Source organism: Tasmannia lanceolata, unplaced genomic scaffold (genome assembly GCF_043159265.1).
Source record: "Tasmannia lanceolata isolate RefF3 unplaced genomic scaffold, GAP_Taslan_0.1 ptg000003l, whole genome shotgun sequence".
Classification (NCBI taxonomy): Eukaryota; Viridiplantae; Streptophyta; class Magnoliopsida; order Canellales; family Winteraceae; genus Tasmannia; species Tasmannia lanceolata.
The window spans coordinates 8,893,077-8,913,376 of record NW_027518680.1 but is presented as its reverse complement, the minus strand read 5'-3'; the positions used below and the strand labels follow the sequence as shown (position 1 = coordinate 8,913,376).

The 20,300-nt window shown below is 37.7% G+C and overlaps 1 protein-coding gene across 1 annotated transcript; it reads right to left on the bottom strand.

The window, feature by feature from the left end:
• Nucleotides 1-2,091: 2,091 nt before the first annotated feature.
• Nucleotides 2,092-19,166, bottom strand: LOC143850184 (zinc finger CCCH domain-containing protein 31-like). Its single transcript, XM_077359455.1, has 3 exons — nt 18,960-19,166; nt 17,540-17,600; nt 2,092-3,062 (listed from the first exon to the last, which is right to left on the bottom strand). Exons 1-3 carry the CDS (start codon nt 19,024-19,026, stop codon nt 2,294-2,296), a joined length of 897 nt encoding a protein of 298 aa, XP_077215570.1. The 5' UTR covers nt 19,027-19,166; the 3' UTR covers nt 2,092-2,293.
• Between the last annotated feature and the right edge of the window lie 1,134 nt (nt 19,167-20,300).

The following is a 20,300-nucleotide window of genomic DNA, read 5'->3' as shown; positions in this document are numbered from 1 at the left end:
ACCCAGCCCTACCATAACCTGTTACCGATTTTAGGCCTAACAGAAAGTATGAAATTCTAGAATGATAGTAATAGGAAAAAATCGGGGCTTAGGCCTGTAGCTCAATTGGTTAAGGTTTTCTTTCTCAACCTTGACATCATAGGTTCAACTTCAATCTCAGCTTAACTATCCGGAAAAATAATACCTGGCCAAGCTCCGGGTCTTGGACGACAGTGCCATTGCAGCAGAATTCCTTCTTGAGATCCTACAAGATCTTGTTTTAGCTAAACACTTTCTTCAACCCCTGCACCGTGGTCAGGCTCTTTCTACCATTTCGCTGATGTATGCACACATGAACATACTCCATCGATGCAACACCAGAGTCCTCAGCATTTGCCTCAACAAAAGAGGAACTAACATAAACCCCATGCATGTTAAAAAATAATAAAAACTTGAACAGAGATGCATTCCAATTGGATTGATAGGTTAGAGTTAGACAAACATCCAAATCAAACTGGCTTTATAGTAAAAAAATTTCAGAATATTCAATATGTAGAAGACGATAACATGGTATTATTACAATTATCTTTCTTTTTTTTTGGTAATGAGAGGGAATTTTTTTTTTTTCAAAATTCATCACATTTTCAAGGCATGTATTCCAAAGAAGTTGACTGTTAAACTAACATACCAAAGGCAGTAGGAATCTTAACGTCGAGATCAGACAAGAACTTTAGCTGTAGAAAATTGAAGAGATGAACTTTAGCTGTTGAAAATTGAAGAGATTTCCTATCCTTTTCCTTTTGCAAATTCAAGAGACCGTATTTGACCACGTTTTAAATGGGGACTAGATGGAATCTCTGGAAACCCAACAACTCTGAGGTCTCAGTCTGATCAGAAATCACAAGCATGCACTGTTCCAATAAGATAAGAAACACACCACATTTTAATGCAATTATAGCAACAATCATAGGGCCTGAGAACTAATACACCGACTACCCAAGTATGCCTATAACTAATACTCAAGGAACTCACAATTAAACCAAAATAAATACTCAAAAATGTATATTACTGATAGATTCAAAAGCGAAAAGAAAAGACCAGTCAATCGGTGCATAAACAGAATATCTACTATGCACGCAACTAAGTAGAAATTGATTTAAGAGATCAATCCAGACTCATGCCCAAACATGATGATGAAATTGATTTCGGTGGAGACCGAAATTTGGCGGAATTTCGGTCCGAAATTTCCAGATGAATTAAATATTCTTTTTTAATTTTTACCAAATTTCAGCCCGAAATTTCGGATTTCCGTGGGGTCCAAAATAGGTACCGAAACCGAAATTTAAAACCTTGGTTACCAGATAGTTGTTTAGGTTATAGGTTGCGGGTGTTAGTTTTTATGTGTGATGTTAGTGGGTAAATGGTTTGGTTTGATTATGTGGCACTCTCTTGTGAATTTACACGAATACCCCTACTTAGTTAGTGTTTAGGTTTACGCACTACGGGGCTCCTACTAACTGGTGATTAGATTAGGAAAGAATCTGCAAGATATTGAGACCATTGATGTGTTCGCCCATCACACGTCATCCTGGCCAGTGGGACCAATCTGACCGTAATCAGATGATCCCTGGCCCTTGATCCAGTCGAACAAAAACACAGCCTATCCAGAGAAATTAAGCCGTTGATTGTTCTCAACCTTCATCTCATGGTTAAGTACACGACTTCCACATGATCGTGGGTCCAATCTAATCCATATGCAAATCTGGCAATCAATGTCTAGAAGTGAATTCGGAGAGAGTTTCATAGCCAAATGATCATCCACAAGTGATGAAGGGTCTATACATATCATGAAAACAGGATCCAAAGATTTTTATATGATGAGTGTATGTCTAAGCGCGCACTCATCATATAAATTCATCTCTCCATTAGCGAGTTTTTACATGGGTTTCCCCCTACAAACCCGAAGGTTAGGATCATCCTACAGAGATGATTTTCTTGCACAGCCTATTTAAAATGAGGGCCAAAAAATGAATGGTTTGGTTCTTCGAACAAGGTGGGCCCCACTGTAATTTTTGAAAAATACATGCTAACCTTTGGGGTTGCACCATCACAAGTCATAACCTACGAAGAAGCTGACACTCAACAAGGTTAATAACACAGGATATGGAGTTTCTCGAACTGATCAAAACACAGAATTTTTCAAAAAGAACAAGAAAGAAGATAACAGAGATTAGAAACGAAACACTGAAGACATCAGCAGATACCATATTCTTTGCTTCCACAAAGTTGCATCTCACCCATCAGCAGTCGGAGCTCACATCCCTTGCTTACGCAGATCACTCGCACCGTGTGCAAAGTGACACCGGTCCCCAAACGTACACGACCCCTTTGCAAAGTTCTCACACAGCTTCGTCTTGAAATTGTTCGCAGCTGCCACTGGAGCCGCTGCAGGGATCTTCATCGGACCAGGACCAGGACCAGGACCAGTGGCTGTGCCAATGTTCACAATCAGATCACGCACAAGAGTACTGGCCTGCTTGATCTGATCAAATGTTCCCTCAAGCTCAATGTTCTTCAAGTTGGGGTCAGACTCGTGATCCCTAATTGAAAGCTTAGCACCCGTAATGCGACATATTTGCTTTGAATTCACTCCAGCCTTTCCAATGATGGCACCGGCAAGGGAGGCATCAACACTGATTTTGGCTGTGGCAGAGGCACCAAAGTTTCCAGCAGTATTTTGCGCAGGAGGTGGAGGTTCAATTCGACCAGCTAACCGGCCCGTCATTGGGCCCATAGGGCGATCCTCGTGTGATGGCAAGAGGGGCCTACCGAGTTCCCACTCACCATGGGCGAAATGGCATTTGTCCCCAAACTTGCATCCTTCTGCAGTGTTGTACTTGTTGCACATACGGGTCTTTACAGTTGGAGAAGATGAACTGTCGGGAACAAATGGAACCACCGGGTTTCTTGAAGGCATTGGAGGAGTTGGATTGCCTAGATTGGTCATCTGGGCTATGGCATTGATGCCTCCGGGAACATAGTGCAGGAAATGGCAGGACTCACCAAATGGGCAACCAGCAACACTGCATCCCAAATCAGTTCAATCAATTAAAAAGATAGTGGGGGAAAATATTATGACTCGTGTAATAACCATCATCTTCAATAAGGTTAACAGAACAGAAACTGGTAGCTCACTAATTAAAAGAGGTGAGTTCCCTGATGAACACTAGATAGTAAAAGAGTACCGAGTGATCATACATAAAACCAAGTAACAGCTTGAAATTTGAATGTTTCATAACTGAAATTGTGAATCAGGGAATAGCCAATGAGATAATGCCATGTGAAGCGATTACCAATACGAGAAATAGACTAAAATGAAAACATGAGTCAAGGCCAAATGGTAAAAAATCCATATCAGAGTCATCATCAATGTTTACTATTTTTTTTTTGAAAAAAGACATTATATTTATACCATGAAGATCAACGTTTACTAAATAAACACCAACAATTTTAGTTCTTGCGGCATCACATGCATGTATTGCCACAAATTAGTTATTAAAGAGAATTTGGATTACTTAGATGACCATTCCAGCACCTACCAAATCTACTTGCTAGTCCTATTTACTAATGTTTGAATGATTAAACTACATGTTTTCATGCAATTGACCTTCCATTGGCTCTCTGTTGTCTTCTGGTCCTTGATTTGATGTTGTTCACTGAACGGATTGCATAGAAGCCCAATTGCTGGGTGCCTGGATAATAAACTAATTAAAATTGTTTCTATCAATTTTGTTCCTGGCTCAGTCTCAGGTCCTTTTGTTTGGGTGATTGATTTTTCTGTGTAAAGGGCCGAAAGCACAGTCTAGACTGCTCTTTGGAGCCCCCTAAACCTATAGTTACTATTTATATTTAAATAGATTACTCCTAGCTTAATAAAAAAACTGAAAGAGACTGAAAAAAAGATGCCTAATCGCCTCTGAAACCACAACAATGTCAAGAATGGAAGAACAAAGAACAGCATATCTTGCAAATCATAGTACTGTGCGACAATATACCAGGAGAATTGTACATTCTAAAAAAAAAAAACTAAAAATTTGTGACGATAGATGGGGGAAAAAACTTGAGCAATCTTAAAATTATGGTAAATCAATGGAAATCGATGAACAATAACTTGAGCACCCATCAGAGGAGAGCAGCCATCTATTACTTGATGCCAGACAATCAGTTAGACAGTTTGTGCCGATGAATATGCATCATCTGATACAAAGCTAATAAAGATTACCGATGAAAGAACCAATGGGAGAAAAAAAGCTATAAGATGAAACAACTAACTACTAGAGATGTCCCCCTGCCATCACAATAGGTTCTAATCAAACTGTCTAACTGACACCAGACAATCAGTTAAGACAGTTTGTGCCGATGAGCAATCTTAAAATCAATTAGAAAGGGCATTTTGCTAACTATGGTCATGATATATCAAGAGGATCGGGGAAGACAAAAGGGTTTGGATCTAGTGCTCTTGCGGGACCTTCAACATCAAATCATTCTATCACCAGTTAGTTCCTACTTATGCATCTTCGCCTCTTGCCATGATATGGGACCATCCCACCCCCACCCGGAGTTAGTGCTTCGGATGATCATCATTCCTCAATATAATTCTCACCGTGAATGACATGTGATGATCATCGATCATTTCACTTTATGCGCAGAGGCAGGGGAATCAGTCGATCATATGCTCCTACACTGCTGGGTGGCTAGGGATGTGGGGCAGAATCATGGATGCACGAAGCGGGTGCGGGGAAGCGTGGGGTTCTAGAAGAGTCTAAGGTTGGAAGCTCCATGGGAGTGTTTCTACAATATTTTTTTTTTATATGCTTTTCAAAATTCAAGTACATCAAAAAATGGAACGCCGGAGTGCTAAAAAATCGTGATTTTTAGAATAAAAAGTTTAAAGAACATTTAAAACGTCTAAAAAGCATTTTTTATCCTTTTTTCCAATTTTACACTGTTCATCTTTCAGATTTACAAATGTGCCATCCAACCCTAATTTCATCATCTCTCTCTCACCATCACGCCACTATTGGTCTCTCTCTCTCTCTCTCTCTCTCTCTCTCTGGTGCCCTCTTTTTCTTCCCCCTCTCAGAAATTGATCCCTCTCTCCCCTCTCACCCAATCAATCTCCCTCCCTTTTCCTCCATCTCTCTCTATTCTTTACCCCTAACTTTCCCTTCTCTCTTTTCATCCTCACTAGATCTTTCCCCGTTTCTCCCTTCCTTCCTTCTCCCCTCCCCTTCCACCATCCTCCCTCCCCTCTTATATTCTTTCCTCCAACTACGCTCTCTATTCTTCCCCTCTTTCTTTGTAGTCTCATTTTCCTTTCTATTATTTTCCCCTTCTTTCTCCACGCTTCCTTGGTTGGGCTTATAAATCACCCCGCCTGTATCTTTTCTCCTTTCTTGATCTCAATCTCTTTCTTTATCTTGATCTTTATCACTTGATCTTGATTCCCTCCTCTCTCTTTTTCATGATCATGATTCTCTCTTCTTTTCTTTCTCCTTATTTGGCTGAGATCAGCCTCTTTATATCTCAATTCTAGCAATCCCCTCTGGAGATCACTTGCAACAGGACTATGCCTGAGGTACGGATTCACCTTTTCTTTCCCTATTTTTCTTAATTTTCCCCAACATTAACCCTAATCATTCCCATCTTATTTCCTCTGCTGCACATGCCCTGAACCTTTCAATCCCCATTAGTTAGTAGATTTGACTGTTTTTTTTAATGATGAATTTTAGTAAGAAAAAGGAGAAGAGGCTTGGTCGAGAGAGTCGAGAAAAAAGAGAATGGAAGTCAAGATACTCCAAGAGGCACATACATCATAGGGGTAAGAAATCAAAAACTTGGACGGTGGGCCAATCCACACCAGATTTAGTAGTGTTTGATAGAATTATGTACAGATTTGATTTCTTTGCTTCATTTTGATTAGAACCTATTGTTGGAGCTTTACTTGGATGAGCTGATTGTCTTTTGATGAATTATTTCTAAAAGCTTTTGACCTTAATGAAAAATCTACTAGTTCTTGATTATCATGTGTTGTTTACTTAGAGTTGGGAATGTAATAGAAACCATTTCTAAGTTCCAAAGTTCCTAGAAAATGATCCACAAACCCCAAGTTTGAACCAGAGAGAGAGAGAGAGAAAGAGAGAGAGAGAGAGAGAGCGTGGGGGGAGAGAGTTGTGTCTAATGTTTCTAGGAGGAAGGGAAAAGATCAACTTTTTTTAGCAAGAAAATTTTGGCTAGAAATGGGCCGAGGCAATATGGTACAATACATGGTTACAAAGACTACGTATTTACGTGATCAACGGAGAACAAACCAATCGAACTAGTACTAAGTACGACCTACAAAGTGCAAGGCAAAAACTTTTTGAATTCAGAAGGCAAATCAATGGTACCCAAAAAATGGAAAGATAACAAAAAAGACCACAAAAACTACAATACGAAACATCTAGCAATAGAAGATGTACTCCTGCCATCACAATGATAAAAGTCACAAATATTGAGTAAAATGTCCAAATGGATAAAATCCAAAATAACAAGCCACGCGTACAAAGCGAAGATTTAGAGCCCAAAGTACAAGGCATCACACTTTTCTATTTCACAAGAAAAATCAAGGGCATCATTCAAAAAAAAAACAAGAAAAATCAAGGGCACCCAAAAAAGAAAAAATAAATGAAAACGAAAGAAGCAACACAATAAAAACTACAATATGAAAATACTAAGTAGAGGATATGTATTCCATGCATCACAATAGACAATAGCACGTGGAAAACTGTGTTTATCACTGCTTTAAAGGATACAGAGTCATATAATGGTTAGATAGCTAACAGAGAAAGTGTCACAAAACTCAGGCAATGATGAGAACTAGACCAAGGTAAAAAGAATTGAGTTAAGCGAGTCAATGGACCAAGGTAAAAAGAATTGAGTTAAGCGAGTCAATGGATGACACAGATCGATTTTGCATTAACTCAGCTGGTCAAAGCAGTTTTGAACGACTTAGTAGGGATGAAACGAGGAGTCAAAGACAAACAGGCTAAGAAAAGGGATTCAATGCGAGGGAGTGTCCGAAAGAACGAGTCACCCTTGCAAGAATCCGCCCAAGGTTACCAAGAAAACAAAGAAAAATAGACTTGTGTTCCTGGAATTAAAGTAATAAAAACCAAAATTAGCCTAGGCAACATAGATTCTACATCTTGGAACCAAGCTAATTTTGGAGCAGCTTTGTGATACTGAAACCAACCGGCAAAAGGCATTAACGCTGCAAAGACCAATGCACCAATTGTGGTACAATAGAGTTGTCATTCACTAGTTATCGCAGGCGTGTGTTGTACCCTCTACCACGGCCACCAAGAGCCGTGTACGCCTTTGATGAGCCTGACCGGTAGCAGCAACCAGGCCATGCCTGTGTTGTAGGTCAGGATTGGGACGAATCTGGCCCAAGCTTCAAACTGAGTTAACTCCTTTAGCTTGTTGGGAATGAATACTGATTACTAGGGGTCTGAACAGGTCAAGGCATGGCTGTTCTCCTCTTTCAGCTTGGTCTGTCTATACCCTATTAATTGCAACTGTAGTCTGAAATAATTATGGATATGTAACTGACTTTGAGGTGTCATTATGATAATTTAGATGATGCTGATAATTATGTCCTGTTTCCTCCACAATACTTGGTCTTTGTATTCTTGGATTACTTACTGCCTTTGAGGCAGCATCAGCTCTAAAACTTAAGAACTTGGCAGATCATATCTGCCTTAGATTTCTCTACATTAATTTTTAGTCTAAAGAGAAGCTCCATCTCCTACTTTGTAATGGGCAATTTAATGAGAAAACACCCTACTCTGTATGAACCGTGTTAGAATGAGCCTGCAGTTCTCAGCTGATTTCTTAAGTGCTTCAGTTCAACCAACAATTGACTTGAGGAGTGTTCATACAGAGCCTTTAATACAACATAACTATCATGGAATCCACTAAGAGCTTGTTTGGGTGCAAAGAAAAAAAATACAGACGGGATAATTTTTCCTTTCAGCAATTATATTATATTTTCTGGAAAAAATAATATAGATTTTTAATGGTCATATATAATAATATACTTGTTTGGTTCACTATATTCCCCCAAATAATTCTTCTATCTTCTTTGTTAGCTTACACAGATGAGTTAGGAAACTACCGCGGAATTGACCAACAGAAGGTCTTAACGGCATCCTGGAACGGTGTGAATAAGTTGACAAAATGGATAACGGAGCTGTCCAAAGATGCCAAGCATCTAATCAGGTCAGACCAACGTTTCAAAACTCAAACTCGGTCGAGAACTCATCCAATTTTAAAAGAGGATCGACTCAGCAAGTCAATGATTGACACTTAAATTTTAAGTACCTCGTGCGATTCAACAGAGTTTTGATTTACTTGGTAGGGCAAAACTTGAACTCCGATGAGAACTCGATCAAGGTAAGAGTGAAGCAGCAAAGATCCAAGCCGGTCATTATAATATCGGGATTGTCTGAGGTCATCATTTGTCATTAAAAAATGCAAAGGAGAATGCAGAGAAGATAGAGAGACTCAAGGGAGTTACGTCCACGGTTTTCCTATGAGGAAAAAATATCCACCAATTTCAGTTGGAAAAAAATGGGCCAAGGTAGAATGGTAGGATACAAAGTTATAAAGACTGTAATAAGTCAACCAATCAAGGGAGAACAAACCAAATGGAGTAGTACAAAGTAGGACATACAAAACGCAAGGCAAGATACTTTGATTTCACAAGATGGATCAACTGTGCCCCAAAAAAAAAGGAAAGAAATAACGCAACAAAAACTAAAATAACTAACAACTAACCACAGGAGATGTACGCAGACCATCACAATGATACACGTTTCAAAGACTAAGTGAAATTTCCTATTAAGTAAAAGTCCAAGGGACTAAAAACCAAATGACAAACCATGAGCACAAAGTTACAAAGTAGGACCCACAAAGTGCCAGGAAACACACTAAATTTATTTATCACTTCAAGAAGAAGTGTTTCAACAAAGGTTACATAGCTAACAGAGATTGCACTGTTGTTCATACTCCATACACTAAATTCGAAAGAAACAAGTTAGGAACTATATATAAAGCAAACACAACAGGAGTACGTGACCATGGCAAATGTTCCATAATGTAACATCTATCAAGAATCCTCTTCCAATAGTACATCATCGACCACTATGCCAAGCTTTACATCATTAGGTGAAATAGTCAACAGCCTTTGGAAATTTTGTTTTTAGGTCCTTTGATCAGTGTTCCAAAACTTGTCCAAGGGCAGTAACTTGGCTTTGGTACAAGGGAGTTGACTCAATCAAGTGAATGATTGATACGATCAATTTTGCATTAACTCGGGCTAGTCAAAGCAGTTTTGATCGACTTGGTAGGGGAAAAAATAAGACTTAGAAGACAACTAGGCCAAGATATAAGGGAGTCAACTCAAAGGAATCATCGACTCAGGGAGATCTTTAAATAGAGTCTTCAATATAACACATCGATCATGAAATCCATGAAGAGCCTGTATGGCTTTAAAGAAGAAGAAAATAATGGACAATTTTCCCTCAACCATTATATTACCATTTTCCCTAAAATATAAAATAGCCTCTTGGTTCACCATATTCCCCCAAAAATCTATTATCCTCTTTCTTTGTTAGTTTGTTTGCATAGAAGAGTAGGGGACGAGGGCGGATCTGACCAGCAGAAGGTCTTAAATCATAATGGCATCACCAGAATGGTGTGAATACACATACGAAATGGATAGCGGAGCTGTCTGAAGAAGCCAAGCATTGATCGGGTAAGACCAATGTTTCAAAACTTGGATTTGGTCAAGAATGTCAAAGGAGTTGTAATTGACTTGGTAGGAAAAAACATGAACTCCAACGAGAACAGGGCCAAGAGGGAGCCGGCGGAGGCATGTCGACAATCGATGTGGGGAGCTTTTAATTAGTGAGGTAGCAACCCAGACCAAAGCCAGCCATTACAATGTCGGGATCATTTGGGGTCGTGGGAGAGAGAGAAAGAGAGAGTCTTGTCCAAAGTTTTCTAGCAAGGGGAAGGGAAAAGTTCCACCTTTTTTACGTGGAAAATTTTGGCTCGAAATTGGCCTTACCGCAGATAAAACATTTCAGCAAAAATTTCCCTTCCAAAAAATGGGCGAAAGTTGGAATGGTCTTCCAACATTTCTCTGCAACAAAACAGACCCTAACTGTGATCCAAATTCAATGAGGTACAACACCCTGTCCATAATAGGAACCAAAAGAAGTTCATAACTTATATGCATGATGCCATCCATCTCATTCTATATGAGCATCTTCATCATCAAAACATCGCCATGTGAAGAGAAGGGTACAGAACTTCAGATCGAGTAGACAATCATCAATAGTTACATCCTTTTCTCGAGCACCCCTGATGTATCATAATCAGTCAACAAACAATTGGACACAATTTCAATATTTATTTATTTACTACTATTTTTTTGTTGTTGTGTGTGAGTGTGTGGTGGTGGTGGTTGCGTGTGTGTTGGGGGGGGGGGGGGGGGGGGGGCGGGGGGGGCTGGAATTCCAAATGAAACTGAACACGTAAAGGCTTTTCAAGTACTTAATCATGCTTTTGAGAAATAAAATATATTCAAACACAAATGGCAATGGCCTCAAAAATAGGTATTTTCATGATATTTCATGGGACTACGCACCAACTGAAATTTCTAAGATCAACTTCTCAGCAATCATAGCTCTGGTCAATCGTTATTCATGTATATGATAATGTCACCCATCAAAAAATCTTTCTATATGAGCATCATAATCAGCAAAACATCACCTTCTTCATGAATTTTTTCTAAAGGATTCATTTAGCCAACCCCAACTAGTTTGGGACAAAGGCATTGTTGAGTTGAGAATCAGCAAAACATCGCCATGTGAAGAGAAGGGTATAAAACTTCAGATCGAGTAGACAATCATCAATAGTTACATTCTTTTCTCGAACCCCTGATGTATCATAATCAGGCAACAAACAATTGGACGCAATTTCTTTTCTTTTCTTTTTTTGTTTGGGGGGGGGGGGGGGGGGGAAGAAACTGAACATGTAAAGGCTTCTCAAGTACTTAATTTTTTTTGAATGGTATCAAGAACTTTTATTGAAAAAACGAAAAGAAAAGGTGACTAAGACAGTCAGCCCAAAAGGATACAAAGGAAGAGAAATAAAGAAGAAGATAAAAAGAAAAAGAGGCCCAAAACTAAGGGGGCAGAAAATCAAACCACTCTAAAGCTAGGCTTTTCAAGTACTTAATCATGCGTTTAAGAAATAAAATATATTCAAACATAAATGGCAATGGCCTCAAACTAGACCTCAAAAACATAAATGACTACTCATCAACTGAAACTTCTAAGATCAACTTCTCAACAATCATAGCTCTGGTCAATCATTATTCATGTATATGATAATGCGATCCAATTCGCACCACAGGTCGTCTTTATTCTAATCAATGATAACAACACTATGCTTTAAAGTACATTAATCCCAACATGTGGAAGCCTCACTCACATCAATAATATCACTGCCATCCAACAGCATCTGACTTGGTGCCCTATAGCTACCTAAACAACATCGCACCAAGCGTTACATCCCTCAAAAATAGACATTTGAGCAAGTCAGTATCGACATCCAAATGATTTGTAGGAAATATATGCAAAGAACTTAATAATACAATCCCACATCAAATTTAACAACAATTATATACGATATCTTCTAATTGGCTTTAGTGTTTATAGGAACCTAGTTGAACAAAGAACAACCCTAGCTCTATAACTAGGCATATATCCCATAATAACATCAATAAAAATAATTTTGTGATCCAAGCAATCGAAAATGTTTTGCATCACACACCACCTTATACATCGGTGTTAGAGGGTGGCACTTCACCATTGTTTTTTGTCCAAAAAACTAAAATGCAAGTGTGTTTTGAATTTCTGCGATTGATTTCGCAGACCTGATTAAGTAGAGGGGATCCCTTTCAGAATGGAAATTCATTCATTGTACAGCCTGGCGATGACTTAGCAGATCAAGGTGCCTGATCACCATATGCATCTTTGAATGTGTTGTGAACATGTGCATTTGAAAAGGTTTTTGGACTGCTTGGGTAACTGTAGTAGAACTCAGTCAACCACCTCCATTTTCTTACAACCCCGTCAAAGGGTTCATCAGCACCGACTCAAGACTAACTATTTCAAGATGTTTAAACGATCACACTGCTTTCCCTTTCCAATTGGATTATTCCTTCCAGTTTTGAATGATATCAGTAAAATCCCAAGCTTATTGCTCATAAATGAGCTTTTAACTTTCAGATGACACTTTACAGCCTTAGCAAGCCTTTTAAGTCTTGCCTCATTGCAAGAGAAGAGAAATAACAGTTCTCTACAAACAAAAACAAGAACAACGCAAAAGAAGATGGGTGCAAATAACTGAATGGCCATCTCAATACCGAGCCAACTCCATTGCACATTTGTAGGTCTAAGAAATCTACACGAAAAAATCTTCAGAAATCTCGACAAAAAACAAAATATCATAATCAGAGAGGGGTGGAGGAAACTTCGGATCACGTAATGGTGCATTGCCCATTTTCATACCGATTATGGCAGGCCACCATTAACAGCTTCGGACTTACATGTGTATCGCATAGATCGATTACCAAAAATTTCTTAAATTGGTGTGGATGACCATTTGGAGAATTAGGCCAGGCCCTATGGAAATTGGTTCCATATGCAAGTACTTGGCATATTTGGAAGGAGAGAAACAATCGAATATTTAAGGAAAAAAGAAAAAGTTAGGGGAGAATCCTATTAGATGTGAAAATTGATCTAATTGCTTGAGGCAGAAAAGAACTAGGAGCAAACTATCAAGTACCTGACATTTTGAGAGAATGGCAGACAATCGTGACTGAGCAAAAGGCACGGAAAATCATTGCTCCAAAGTGGCAACCACCACCGGCTGGGTGGCTAAAATTAAACTTTGATGGCAGCTCAAAAGGTAAGCCGGGACCTGCAGGTATGGGACGCATCATCCTTGATTCATGTGGCAGGACGATATTGGCTTATTCAGGTTCGGCGGGAATATGTGACTCAAACGAAGCAGATGCCAAGGCACTATTATGGGGCCTTAAGTCGTATGCAAATGCTCGCGCCGGTCCCCTAATAATCGAAGGAGATTCAACTAACGTCCTTGCTTGGGCGTTTAACAAGGTGAAAGGGCCATGGAAATTAGCCACTTACTGCCGAAATTAGGGACCTTATACAGATTGTTGATCCTCAACTTCACAATATGAGGTGATCAGCAAATGTAAGCGCCAATAAACTGGATAAAGAAGGGGTGGATAAAGTGGGAGTTCAGATTGTAGAAGCCGGTATTATTTCCGATTATGATCCGCCATAGGGGGTTACATTCGCAATACTGGTGCTAACATGCTGATTGTCGCTTGGTGCTGAGAAGTTTATGGGCCACAAATTTGTGCTTGCAGTTTATTGTTGGTCCAAACGTAACTTTTGGCAAGGAATAGCTCCTGTGGAATTCAGTGTGGTGATTTCGGTATGCAGCTCAGAGGAGGACACGTATTGTGTAAATTGCATTCGTGGGACAACTTGTCGCCAAGGATGTAAGTCTGGTTTCACTTGTCTAATTAAATTCAGTTACTTTTAAAGAAAAAAATAATCAGAGAGGGGTGGTATGTAGTATGATCACCTGGCCTATTAATGGAAACTAGAATCCATAAAAAGCAATTTGGGGACTGGAGCAGATAAAGGATGACAATTATCGATCATTATAGAAATAATATTTCACTCAAAGTTGCACAAACAACACAACCTGTGGAAAGAAAAGAGAGGAAAAAAAAGGAAAAGTAAACATTTGAAGTATTGTGCAATCTCTGGAAGTGGCGGTTGAAACATGAATAATGACATTGAAAAATAAGTCATCAGATCTAAAAAGGTTTTGTTTATGTGAAATCAGCTTTAATCTTATTTAAACCAAGAGGGTAGCAGACCAAGATATTTTAAACATCCGAAATCTTGATTACTTGTGCTAGATCTATCATTCCATTCCAAACTCCATTAGGGAACTATTGGCCCCAAGACCATAAAAAAGTGCAGGAGAAAATATCCAAATTTGATGAAGAAAAAAGCAATGAGTAAAATGCATTTCTGGAACTTTCCTAAAGAATTTCAAGTTTGTTCTTACCACGGCTGATACTTAGGCAGACAAATGCATAGCAATCTTCGATAATTGGATATCGTAATTCACTGGGACATCTTGTCCCTGGTGGTTTGTATCTCCTTTTATTGGAATAAAATCGTTACCATTCAAAAAAAAAGAGCATAGAAATCTGTGTGCAACGTAAATACACACAAACAAGCAGGTGTGTACACTGACATGACATCTAACTATCTAAGGCTTCTAATGTATGAAACATTCTGGCAATTTTACTACCAAATTGCCTGACTGAATTACGTGTCTGTAAAATTGCAGCTTTTCTGCACAATACATGGACCCCGAAAATTGCATGAATGAGTTAAACTGTTAAAGTGATGGTGTGTCTATCCGTATGTCATAGTGGGTCTCTCGAACTCGGCCATTCTAAGTTCCGGGGTTGGGTCGGAGAGGACCAGGGGAGGGAGAGAAAGCACACTCATCGATCGAAGCAGCTGATAATCTCGCACCTGTAAAATCGCAGCTTTTCTGCACAAAACACAGCTAGCAATCCCATGGTGAAATCAATGATTCAAAACCAGAGATTTTATATGATGCGTTGACATGTATTTCCGTGGAAAATACGCGGGTAGAAATATGTAAAATGGGGCCCACCTATTTGGATGATCTAAACCATTCATTTGTTGATTTCCGCAATCGAGACGCCTCACCCAAATATAATCTCCATAAGATGGACCTAACCCTCCGATTTGTGGAGGTTTCTATAACGTCGTTTCTTTTTCACGGAAAAGCAGACTCATGTATCAATTTGCTTTTATGCAAGAATATGCTAGATCGCAAAGTGTGATGATTAGAGTGAAATTATGAAAAACTAAATACAAGTAGACAAACTAAAGAATATAGCAGGTTGCCAAGGAGTAGTTGATCAAGATTAATTAAATACCAAGGCAATTAAATGTATATCTAATGCATAGGTAATGACATTAGCATTTATTTTTATTTTATTTTTTATTAGTACATTATCATTTCTTATTATTGGTAACTGTGTCTGTTAATATCATGAATGGGACATCACATATCAGAGAGATATATCAGATAATAGCTGTCAAAGCCACCTTTGATAACCAAAAGCATGAATTATGGTTAGGACAGAGTTTTTATTCCAACAGAATTACAAGGATATATCAAAAGAAAAGCATATTCTCTACAAAATGTATTGAGAAATATTATTTTTGCTACCTCAACCCAAACTAGTTGGGGTCGGCTAAATGAATCCTGCAGAAAAATTTCATGAAGAAGGTGAAAGGAATCTACCCGACTCTATGAAATGAATCCTATTCTCTTTGCTACCATTCAAAAAAAAATATTCTTTTTGCTAAATGTTATAAAAAATATCAAGTGAATCTTCACAATCTGGGATTTGTCTCTATGTCAACTTGATGCTTGTTTTGTCTCTTGCATAGTTAAATTTGGGCTCGAGTCTCACAAGAGTGTGATTCTACTTCCAAAAACAATAGAAATAAACAATCCAAACCAAAGTATCCGGAAACTTCTTGGGTGGATGGGAAACTCATTTACCCTAAAATAAGTTTTGTAAACGTTTCTGAAACAAGATAGAAAAAATTGGGGAGCTGTTTCTGAAAAGCATGGGAAACATATGAGAAACTTATGTCAAACCTTGAGAAATGTATGGAAAACTCGTAGAAAACGTATCTGAAAAGTGAAACTTACGAAAATCATTTTGGAAAAGTACATAAAAAAATTGTGAAATAGATATTAAAAAGGAAAACAATAGCATATATTGTAATAAAAAAATAAAAAAAAGAAATTTTTTTTGAATGGTAAAATAAAAATAAGAAATATTCAAATAGAATTTTGAAATTAACAAATTTCAAATTTACAAAAACATATATTTTGTGTTTTCATTTGCATTTCTATCGTTTCTGAAATGTTTCTAATGCGTTTCATAAGATGTTTCTCGATGCATTTCCCATGCAATTTTCTATTGTTTTCCAGTTTCTCGTTTCCCTTCTATTTTTTCTCAGCGTTTGATGTTTTGTTTCACGTTTCGCTTCCCGAAATTCATTTCCCTTCCTAGTAACTATGATCCAAACCACTTATAAAAAGATCTTCTAACCTACTATATTTTATTGGAGCAACAGAAGCAGCCAATTTACTCCAGATTTAATACCATGTTTTTTGAAAAATATAGAACAAAAACAAGATGTAAAGAATGGTTTGCTTGTTCTTATAATTACCGCTATAAGAGATGGAACACAACAAGCAATGGATAATTTTTTTCAATGGTGAGTAGCCATGGCTAATCCAAGCATTAAATTGGTATATGCATAAACATACATCCAAAGTAAACAAGAAGTCAAGAATGGCCTACAAGGTCCCCTCCATTTATAAAGTTCTCCCTCACACAAGACTAAGACCAACTTCGATTATATCACAATCCAATCTGCACTCCATGTACCTAAAACCACTTTCAAACCAAGAGAACCAGACATTAAATGAAGTGATCCTTTGTCCCCCACTCATCTATTCACAGACTTCGTTCCAAAAAATGTGCTCTCCAATAAGGAAGCCCTCTTTCCACAAGAAATAAGACCGCTATTGATTCTACATAACCTTATTCTCAACCAAAACCAAGTTACTTGGGATGGCTTCATTAGTTAAAGATTTTAAAGCTCTTGATATCACAATCCCATCTGCACTTCATGTCCCTAAAACACCTTCAAACCAAGAAAACCAAACATGAAATGTAGTGAACCTTTGACCCCCACTCATTAAAAAGGAATGGGAGGAATTTGACCTTAGAAGAACTTGCACATGGTCCTCGCTCAAAAAAAAAATCAGATATGAATGTAACTAACAATTCTTAGCATAAGCTATGAAGTTAACCACCAAAAGTTAAAAAGCTGGCAATCAGATGAAATGATAATTAGTTCCGAGATTCTAAATTAAATATATGAATTAAATGCACAAATATATTCATTAACTAAAGGGCATATCCTGATATTATGGCTTGAGTAACATGCAGCACAGGAAGTGTTTATATGGAATGTGTTGTTGTAAGTCAACCCTTTTCTCTGTTCACAGGTCTTTGTTAACTTGATTAGAGCAGAAAAGGTTATGAACCTGTGCCACAACTTAGATGCCCAATTCATTAGCCTTGATAATATTAACTCCACTTGTAAAAAATTGTTAAAAAGGATTGTTATTAGAAGTTGCAAATACTTACAAGAGATGAGAGTTGCATTTAGAATATCCATCTTAGGCAGGTTAAGATTAGAACCTGAAAAACTTGGTGCATGGCTTCGATTTGCTTCCTATACCAGTTGATAAGGACTCCATTTCTGTTGCAGGACATTAATTACGTTTTCTCAGTTAAAATTTCTGTGCTTGTTAATCGTGATACTTCAAGAATATCCAAAACTTGCATCATCACTTAGCATCACTGGTAAAAAGATTCCTTGGGGTAAATTAGCAAGTTATTATCAGTTATTAAAAAATATATACAATGTTACTAGCATTGCCTTGTAAAAAAACAACATTTGCAAATAAAATCATGATACAATGAAGAAAACACTACTAATGGACTCCCTTAAAATAAAATTAACCACAACTAAATGAGTGGAATACCGAGAAAAAGAGAGAAAGAGAACGAGTAAAGATTAGGAAACTTTAACACTCATACTAAGGAAGTTTAGCACAATAAATTTCCAAGCGCCTTGGTTGAAACTTAAATATAAGTTGGCTTAAAGTTACCAGATAAGTATACAGAAACTTCAAAGCTCCAAAACAGGGTTTAAGGTTTTAGAAGCTATGTCACAAATATTTTCGATATTTTTTTCAAAATATAGCAATTTTATCACAATATTTTCATTTACGGTGATATGTTTACGATATTTTTAATTTAAATTTTTTACTAATTAATACATTTCTAAATTATTTTATTTTATCGTTTTTCCCCAATATAAGCCTGAAAAAATAAATATACAAATAATATATCCCGAGATTTTCCCCTATCGAGAAATTCCCGAGAATGGTATTTGTGACATAGTTTAGAAGTAGGGTTTAGGGCACCACAAACATATTTTATCAAACAACCACACTTTCTCCAGTTTCAGTTCAGCGTTAAGGAGATGCTATTGTACAAAAAACAGATATACAATCAGAATGGAATATCTCCAATCACTATTCACCACAAACACCCAAAGGAAGGTTACTACTGAAAAAAAAATGACAACATTGTGGAAAGTTGGAGAATTAAGACAGTTAGGGCAGCAACAGATACAAAAATCTACACCAAATCAAATGCTCTTGGACATAAACATCACCATTCGCCACACAACAACGAGCCACAAATCCTTACATAGTTACATCTTTAACAAGAATAAAAAACCCTCTCCACATATGAACTATTTTTTTAGAGAGAAATCAGTCTACTAAACACGTGAAAATCTAAAAAACCCTACAATCTACCTTGCTTCCATACAAGTCTACTTATTCCTAAGTGGAAACCCTAGAATATAACTTAACTCGTTAAGAAAATCCCTTGAAACCTTCAATACCCTAGCTCACATCGACAAAAGTATAATACAGATAACGATCATATAAAAGATCCAAAAAAACAGAAAATCGCAGAGAAGAAATGCAGATAAAATGCGAGAAACAAAACAAACAACGAACAAAAAAAGAAAAAAAAGATGGACCTTGCTTATTCCGCTTGGATCCAATGAATCCGCCATTTGCCCTGGGCCTCATCCGCTTACGCTCCATTGAAATCAACAGATCGAGATTCAAACGCAGAGAGAGAGAGGCAAAACCCTAGAAAAAAGAAAGGCGAAACAAAACCCTAGGATTTGCTATGAGCGGAGGTGAAGAGAAAGCTGAGGCTCCTCTCAAGAAAAACAGAAGGCCAGCATTCGAGCGAAGCGAAAATTATATGGGGATTTGCTAGCGTGCATCGTAAAAGGCATTTCGCGGATGAGCTGTAGTGAGAGTAGCCACACCGGCTTACTTTTCAGCAGATTTTGTCTTCATTTATGATATGCTGCCTCACTTGCAACAGCCCATCCGCGAAATGCATTCTGCTATGAATGCTAGCAAATCATAAATAATATTGAATTTAAAGGGGGTTAAATAAATGGGAAATGTTATCATCAGTCATCACAACCATACTAAAAGACAAGATGCTTTAGTGGAAATATAAAAACAGGGCAGTGCTGATATCATCTCCCTTCGCAACTTTAATCCTGTCAACATTGCTTGGCAACTTATGTAGTTTCTCCATTCATTTATACAGGAAAATAATATCAGCACAGCCATATTTTGATATTCTCACAAACCAATCTTGTCTTTTAGTATTTAAGGTGCTGTCAAAAGGTTATCAACTTATTACATTACATCTGTAATAAGTTGGGCCGAAATCTCGTAATAATCCGAAATTTTGGGCCGAAATCTCGTAATAATTAAAAAACATTATTTAATTTATTTTGAAATTTCGGCCGAAATTTTGTAACATTTCTTTCATTTAAAAAAAACACATTTTCTTGAAATTTCAGACCGAAATTTGGGATTTCGTAAAATTCTGGATTCGAGCAAATTTCGGCCGAAATTTCAAACCATGCTTGTGAGAGCCTTTTGGGAAATGTAATAACCTTTTGAAAGAAATTTTAAAACCTTGCTCACAAGTCAATTGAAAAAGAAAAGACAAGCTAAGACTATGCAACTATTAAAACAACTATTAAAACATGGTTGTGCTGACATCATTTCTCTCGAAGAAACTACCAACACGAAGTATTGATGCTAGAAAACTAAAATACCCTTTTGTAAAACGCCTCTCTCTCTCTCTCTCTCAACAACATTTTTGTCTACGAGGAATCGGCCATTGCATTTGGGTGATCATGTTTTTTTTTAACCAGCCAAAGGAATGATTTTTTTTCTTATATTTTACTTTGTTAAGCACCCTCTACCCTATAAGGAGATATTATGTACCTTAGAAGAAGGAGACACTCGCTACCCTAAAAGGATGCACCCATCGTCCCTGAAGG

Excerpts from the sequence above, each read along its gene's own strand:
- LOC143850184 (XM_077359455.1), bottom strand. The coding sequence starts at position 19,026 with ATGGAGCGTAAGCGGATGAGGCCCAGGGCAAATGGCGGATTCATTGGA. Across the intron at positions 17,601-18,959 it reads ATCCAAGCGGAATAAGCAAG|AAATGGAGTCCTTATCAACT; the intron begins GTCCATCTTTTT and ends GTCCTGCAACAG. Across the intron at positions 3,063-17,539 it reads CCATGCACCAAGTTTTTCAG|TGTTGCTGGTTGCCCATTTG; the intron begins GTTCTAATCTTA and ends TTTGGGATGCAG.